General features: G+C 37.7%; 1 protein-coding gene across 1 annotated transcript; it reads left to right on the top strand.

The window, feature by feature from the left end:
* Positions 1 to 551: 551 nt before the first annotated feature.
* On the top strand, positions 552 to 1,754 carry NEUROD4 (neuronal differentiation 4). The gene has a single exon (XM_006728726.3). It carries the CDS (start codon positions 552 to 554, stop codon positions 1,545 to 1,547), a length of 996 nt encoding a protein of 331 aa, XP_006728789.1. The 3' UTR covers positions 1,548 to 1,754.
* Positions 1,755 to 8,540: the final 6,786 nt, after the last annotated feature.

Consider the following 8,540-nt stretch of genomic DNA (forward strand, 5'->3'; position numbering starts at 1 on the left):
TTTATTTTATAGTGTAAAATACAACAGTTTACTTACTAATATTCTTTTCAAATTTTGTAGTAATTATAATTATTTTATATATATTATATAGTTATAATTACTTTAGCATCCTCTCTTACTTTCAGGACTTTCTCTATTTGGACAATAATTTATATGCCCACCTTATGTACTTCCTTTTATGATCTGGATTCTGGTAAGAAGGAAAAATACGTTTGACTATTACATGTTATTTTTGCATAAAGTATCCATGAGACAAAGCACCAGAGAATAAAAAGAGTAAGGCACTGGCACTACAATGAATAATCAAGTCAATTTTCATTTTCTTTAGTTGATTTTCTTGTAATATGCCATAGCTATGTTAGTGTTTTGGGCATTTATTTGAGTCTTAGATTACTTATTTAGAATGGTGGACTTGGATTAGATAATCATAAGTTGAATCCTAATACAATTCTGTGCTTTATATCTAAGACATAAAAAGAAAGTTTAGATTTAAATTAAAGCAGATATTCACAGACACTAATCATTGTCATTTCCTTTTCCAGAATCTAGGAATGGCAAAACCTTATGTGAAATCCAAGGAGATGACAGAGTTGGTCAACACACCATCCTGGATGGACAAAGGTCTGGGCTCTCAGAATGAGATGAAGGAGGAGGAGAGAAGACCAGCTGCTTATGGGATGCTTGGCAGCTTAGCTGAAGAGCATGACAGTATTGAGGAGGAAGAAGAGGAGGAAGAGGATGGGGAAAAGCCTAAGAGAAGGGGTCCGAAGAAAAAGAAGATGACAAAAGCTCGCCTTGAGAGATTCAGGGCTCGGAGAGTCAAGGCCAATGCTAGAGAACGGACCCGGATGCACGGCTTGAATGATGCCCTGGACAACCTGAGGAGAGTCATGCCATGTTACTCAAAGACCCAAAAGCTCTCCAAGATAGAGACTCTTAGACTGGCCAGGAACTATATTTGGGCTTTGTCTGAGGTCCTGGAAACTGGACAGACACCTGAAGGGAAGGGCTTTGTGGAGATGCTCTGTAAAGGGCTCTCTCAGCCTACAAGCAACCTGGTGGCTGGATGCCTCCAGCTGGGCCCTCAGTCTGTCCTCCTGGAGAAGCATGAGGAGAAATCTCCTATTTGTGACTCTGCCATTTCTGTCCATAACTTCAACTATCAGTCTCCTGGGCTCCCCAGCCCTCCTTATGGCCATATGGAAACACATCTTATTAATCTCAAACCCCCAGTATTCAAGAGTTTGGGAGAATCATCCTTTGGGAGCCATCCACCTGACTGCAGTACACCACCTTATGAGGGCCCACTCACTCCACCCTTGAGCATCAGTGGGAACTTCTCCTTGAAGCAAGATGGCTCTCCTGACCTGGATAAATCCTACAGCTTCATGCCACATTACCCCTCTGCAAGTCTAAGCTCAGGGCATGTGCATTCAACTCCCTTTCAGGCTGGTACCCCTCACTATGATGTTCCCATAGATATGTCCTATGATTCCTACCCCCACCATGGCATTGGGGCCCAACTTAATACAATCTTTACTGATTAGGGCAGTAAGACAAACATTACAGAGGATAACGTGGGAATGTTTTCCATAATTCAACTGGTTGAGCTGAAGATTCAATGACCTTAAAGGAACCCTATAGATATATATCAGACACAATAGCCCCAGTCCATTTGGGCCCTCCTGCACCTGACACACTCTTTTCTCATCAGCTTCCCATATTGTATTGATTCCTCTAGTTAGGGTTCTCAAGTGAAATTATTGGACTGTTTACAATCATGTGGAAATAAAACAGAAGCCCTGGGCCCCATTCTAATGATGCCAAAAACTCATTGAATGATCTATGTCAATTAATTTTCCATTGCTGGCCTCTGTTTGCTTACTGGTAAAATTGGACAATTGTTTAAGTCTAGATGATTTCTAAAGTCCTTCACAGCTCTGAAATTCAATAACTTTGGTGATCGTGCCTATAAACTTCTTGAAACTGAAAGGATTGAAGAATAATAGGAAATGGACAGTATGTGTGGAATGATTAGATGGAGTTGCCAAAGGAGGACAAGATGCATTTTTCTCTGGGACTTGGTAGGACTTTTTTGCATCTATCTAAAAATAGCCTCCAAAGGTAAAATCCTAACTTGGCTTTCACTGTGAATAACAGAGCATGTTCTTTAAGAGATTAGCTCTATTTCTTATTGGCTGAAAGCTGAACATCCCCTTCCTTAGTAATTTGAGAACCATAATAGAGATCTCATATCAACTTGATTCTTGATAATACTTCAAAAACACTTCCTTAGTACTAGAGGTGGGGCAAGAAAGTCACTGTAACCCCAGACTCTTACGACCAATGGGACTCAGAGAAGTCATCTAGACCATTTCATAGCCTCAATAACTCAAAGGCTCTGGAAATTCTGAAGATGCTCAGGTGCAGCTATTGGAATCAACCAACAACCCAGGTCATATTCAAGAGCAATAAAATGGCTATTGGTTTTACCAAATAACCATAGTTTGGGGACTTTCTATCTCACACCTGCCCATAGGAAAACCAAATTTTCTCTGGCAAGATAAATTGCATTTGGTTACAGAAAACATGGTTAAAACCGCTGACCTCTGTCCATACCAATTATTATTATATTTTCTAGAAGGATAAGCACCAGTGAATTTATTGACCAAACTTGAATTCTTCCAATGCATATACAATTCTTTATCTCCTCCCCCACTAATTGTTACCTCTTCCTCACTTCAAAAACATAATATGTTGTTACATATTGTAGATAACTTCCCAAGTGAGCAGACATAAGGATGCAGAAATCAAATCCAAGGTCAGTGAATGCTTTTCCCAATTTATGTTTTCATCACAAGTTTATCCTGATTTGCAGGATGTTTATTTTTCTTCATGTAACTCTTCTTTCTTTTATATCAGCACTAATTTTGTCAATTTTTTTCCCAGAGAAATGTGATCTGAGAAATTTCACTGGCCTGTTCAATCTGCCAGGACAATTATTTAAAACAAACTAAAAGCCTAAATGGTTTGCATGATAGTGGATCTCATCCTGTTCCTGCCAGAGAGGATAAGTTTAGGATGTAGGGTACACAAATAGGGCCAATGAATAAAATTGATAAGGCAGATTAGTTTGCTGTTTTCTACAGCTCAGCTATCCCCTAAAACCTGCCAAACTATCTGTGTATCTTGAATTTTTAACCCTCTTATTTATTATCTCCTTACAGTCTAAGTTACCCTCTTTCCATTTTGCTTGCAGTGCTAGCCCTGCTATATTTTGCACCCCTGGTTCGTAAACCCCCTTGAAAATATCCTTGCAGAGAGATCTTAAATCCCACCAGCTACCAAAGTGGTTCCCCTCACCACACTGTTCTAGAGGCAAAAGGCAAGTAAACTGTTTACAAAGCCATCCTTTCTGAGGCTATACTGGCATTTACCTTTGTGAGATGCTGTGGGGGATCTAGCATTTTCTGGCATTTAAGTTTTAGATAATGAATGTTGTTGGAGTTATTTATTAGATATTATTTATTTAATTTATTTCTCCCTTCCTTTCATGCAAATTTCTTGGGCTCCTTACATGTGCTTGCAAACCCTCCCTAAGGCTTTGTTTGGAAAGTAGCTCATAATTTTTCTAGGAATTCCTAGTTTGGGGTGAGGCGAAAGGAGGAAGTTAGTGCAGAATTACCTGTAATGATTTTATAAAAAGCAGCAATAATTTGAATGGCTATGCAAGTTAATATTCTTAGATTCCCACCCCTCCTTCATTCTAAGACAAGCCAGTTATTTTTTGGGAATCTGTTGTTTATGCTTTTGAGGAATATGATACCCATGAAACAGGCTTCCCTGGGATTGTTCAGAGAGACTTTCTAATTGAATTAAAATTTGGGAGTGCAGTATGATTGGAAAGAGCCTACTCTCTTACCCAAGGTGGTTTCATTCTTCCGTGGACTTTATCAAATAAAAAAAACCCAATTGTTTAAACTTTTTGTAAACAAAACAAAACAAAACCCAAAACCCAGACTGTTTCTCTTCTCTTTTTTCTAGCAGAAATAAAACTGTGAGTTTTATTAGAAATTGTGTTGCCTTGTCTGTCTTCAAAGTTTTTCTTCACTCTTGTCTATCATTTTTCTTGGACTCTATGTCCTGTGAGCAGTCAGCAAGAGCACAGGCCGGTCTGTCAGGAGGATTTACATCCCATATTTCAACTCATCTTGCCAGAAGATTTGAAAGGCCTAAACTAAGTAGTCAGAAGCCTAGAAGCACTGATCTCTGCCACACACATAATCAACTATGTAATCGGCAGTTGAGAAAAAAGGATCTTCCCATTTACAGAAATCTAGGGCAATAGGCATCCTAAGACATTGAACCACAGAGAGGTGGACAGCAGGAAGATGCACTATTATCCAGAACTGGGCCTACCAACTTTTCAAAATTTATGAAGTGTGTTTTTTGGCAACTGTTTTTTAACATCTCTTCTCTTGACTTTTTTCTTTCAGGGTCTCTTCTTATCTGACTAAAATTCTGATGATAAAAGAAATAATAATGATGATAATAAAACATAGTTGGTTAGTCAAGGGAAAGAGTTGATTTAAAATACGGAAAGGAAGTCATCCTTTCACTGCTCTCCTCATCTGCCCAGGACCCACTCTCCAACTTGAAACCACTTTTTAAGCTTTAGTTTATTAGGTACCAAAGATCTATCATGCATGTAAGAAGATATTAAGTACATTAGGAACAAATATGAAGTTACATTATTTTCCCCTTTTCCCATCAGTGGTATAATATAACAGTTTGCATATTGCATTTTATTTACTTTGACACACACCATGGAGCATTTTCTTATGTCATAAAGTTTCTTAATCCTTTCTTATAGCTGGCAAGCATTCCATGTTAAAATACCACAATTTATGAAATCAAATTACATAATTTATATTTTTCCAATCTTTCATGATATTGAATAAATAATCATGTATCCATGTCATTTGACACTTATTAAGAGAATCTTTACAAATAATATTCTGGAGGTATAAAGATAAACTGACAGATATCAACAATCACATCTAACAGTTATTGGATGCTTACTATGTACTGTCGCTTTTCTAAGCTATTTATATGTATTAATTCATTCAATCTTAACACCATCCCTACAAGGGAGACACTACTGTTATTTTCATTTTACAAACTAGGAAGCTAAGGCATAGAGTAATCTGTTCAAGCTCACACTGCTAGTTAGTGGTGGAGCCAGGACTGGAACTAGTTGGTTTATCCAAAAGGTTTGAAATGATTCCTTGTGGTTATTTGCCTGGTAGGTACACAAGGATGTCATATCTGCAAGAAGCCAGAGCTGATGGAACTTTCTGACACCAGCTGCCTTTACATATGACATCCTGTCGTATCTATGACCCAGGCTGGCCCATACCCAAGCTCTGCAATAGAATCTGAGAAGACTTTCCTTCCTCTGACAAAAGCTCAGCTTTGTATTGTATGTTGCCTATGTAGATGTAGGCTAGCTCACAGAGCAGTGCTTTGTTGCTTGAAAGTATCTTTCAGAGGGCTAAAATCTATTTCCCTGCTGTCATGTCATAGATCTTTAGAGTTTTAGAAAAAAGTTTTAGCGGGGAGTTACAGAAATGAAAATTGCAAAATCTTCTATTGACAGAGGAGCAGCCTAGCTTCAAGATTATTTTTGTCTGGCTATATAACTTTGACGTACAGTTTGTCACTTTGATCGCAAACATTGGCTTTGGGATCGAATAAATGATATTTTATTTATGCAACTTCCTGGTTGAATAACCTCTGTTAAGCTGATTAATCCTGTAAATCCTCAGATCCCTCAAATTTAAAATGGCAGTAATAATAATGGTTATGTCACAGGGTTAGTATGACGGGCCAATTGAGATTATACACCCAGAGCACAAAGCAAGTATCTAATAAGTGGTAATTACTACCATCCATGTTACCATTCATTATTCTTTCATTGTATTTATGTTAACTTTTCTCTTTGCCTCCAATACATGACTGAGGGAGTGTGGATGGTGACTGCAGCAGGCCTAGGGTACCCATGGAATTCTTAGTTAAGAGGGTTGGATCAGGTGTGAAACTAATTAGTTGATAGTCCTGGACAATTTATTGAACATCTCTATGCCTCAGTTTCCTTCTGTATAAAAAAGACATAACAATTCCACCAATCCATGGAGTTGATATGAGAATTAAAAGTAATGATAATGCCAGTGAAGGGTTTGTCTCAGCTTCTGGCACCAAGGCAGCAATCAACCATTATTATTTTTATTATTATCATCAGAGAGAAGATGAGGGAATCGAGAACAAAAGGACAGAGCAGATCCTTTGCATTTATACAATAAATCATTGTAGCCAACATCAAAATCCAAGCCTTTTGACCTACGGTCCATACATTGGAATATACCGTTTTCTAACTCATCACAGGGACATGTTAAACAGAAATCCCCAGAAGCAAATTTCCTGAATTGGGGAAATAGGAAACACCGTATTTTTCTTTTTTTTTCTAGAAATTAGTATAGAGTAAAAAGAGCCTTGTGGTAGCTTTTTGCTGTCATCTGGCCCGAAACCATGTAGAAAAAGAATACTATTACCTCACAAATACATAGTATTATATACTTCATTTCAATTTAATTTTATAAACAGTTATCGAGCATTTCCTGTGGGCCAGGCATTAAGCCTTAATGCTGGGAATACATAAAATAAATATATGACCATGCTTTTTAGGTTTATAGTCTGGGAGAGTATAAAATAATAGAGCATTTTTACACAATTATTCAATATTAAGAGCAATGTGAGGCCAGTAGTTCAAGTATTATAGACACTGCCTGATAGAGGAAGAAACTGACAGAGATATTACTGATTAGCTAGGTCATGCAATCAGCTAGAAGTTAAGTTAGAGATGATCTGATTACAATGTTGTATGTTTGTTTATTTGTTTTAGATAAGTGAAGGTCTGCTGCATTTGGGGTTAAGTAAAACACATATTCTGAAATAAGGTTAATGGATGATTATGACAATTTTGGATAACTTACTTGGTTAAATTAAGTAACCCCTCAAAGCCTCAGTTGCTTTGCTAAACTTGCTAAAGTTAATCACTACGAATATTACATAAAGCAAAGAAAATTGTGGCCCAGGCTAGGTGCAGATGCATAGTAACCAGAGAGGTAGTCAATAATACAAATTAAAGGAATCCCATCAGGGCTGTCCTAACACACATGAAAATAAAATGTTTGATCAGTACCTCATATGTATGTAAGTAAGTAAACTTACTAAATGTGAATTGGAGAAAATATTAGAAAACAATAAAGACTCAAGGAAAGGAAGAGGAATTGCTGTTTGCTGAGCATCCACAGCAGGTATAAAGTCACAAAGCTCAGTTCTTAATATTGAATCAGTCTTCAAAATAAACCACTGAAAGGGTTCCAGATATTGTAGAAACGTATGTAGAAATGTGAAAGAAAATATGAGGACATGGCAAGGCATGGAAGCTGTCTGAGCTTCTGTTTTCTCATTTATAAAACGATTGTGTCATTAGATGCCTGAAGTTTCTCCCAGCTTCATATGCTTATGGTTCCATGAGGGACCAGTGTCCATTCTCTCTGACAGATAAAGTTGATAAGATAAGATAAAAGTTGATTAAGTCAAAGCTAATAGGTAAAGCAAAAACGGACTACAAAACATTAAAATGAAGGTTGGGGTTCTTGTGTGGTTTTATCATTACCAGCTAGCTATTTTGAGGAACTGGGGTGCTTTCAGTTTGTTATCAACTTAGAGGGCATTTTCCTAGCAATGAACTCACCCTCCACAGATGATGACAGAAGTAGGTTTGGCACCCGAAAGGCCCATAAGCTACAGAGAGCTAAAATAATCAAAAATCAAATCAAGAAATTGCCTTATTCCTAGAATTGTGGCCCTTTCACTCCCTTAAATGGGAAAGGATAGGATGATGTTGACTATGTTATTTACTTGGTTACAAATGCAGCATGTTTTCAGTTATCCATATGAATAATCCATGCTGGGGATGATTGATGGGAATATTTCACATGAAGCTCATTTCTCTATGCCAGCTGATATGTTTTTGTTGTGTGTGTGTATGTGTGTACACACATATGAATGTATCTACATTTAAAAACATATATCAAGCTATATATGTTTATGTGTGTGTGTGTGTTTATGGGTGTGCATGTGTGTATTTGAAGGTATGTGTTGGTACATGTTGAACACATACATCCACACACACACATACATATATGTATATGTATATGTATATATTTGGATGAGGTCTAAAGTCAAATGGAAACACTTTTGCATGGTTTAATTTTTGGCAAGTCTATATGCTGGGTCCATTCCTTTGCTAACTCAAGGATAATAACTGAGTTAGAAAGCTAAGCACTGGCAAAGGGAAGTGGAGACAGCGAGCGGGGAAGGAAGTGGGGGAAGATCTTGTGTCTCCCACGGGGCTGGACCTGGAGGGGCAACCGATAATGGTAAGTGCTCTTCCTTGGTCCAAGCCTGTGCAG

The sequence above is a fragment of the Leptonychotes weddellii genome, chromosome 5 (genome assembly GCF_054177405.1).
Source record: "Leptonychotes weddellii isolate Sample4059 chromosome 5, ASM5417740v2, whole genome shotgun sequence".
In the NCBI taxonomy this organism is placed as follows: Eukaryota; Metazoa; Chordata; class Mammalia; order Carnivora; family Phocidae; genus Leptonychotes; species Leptonychotes weddellii.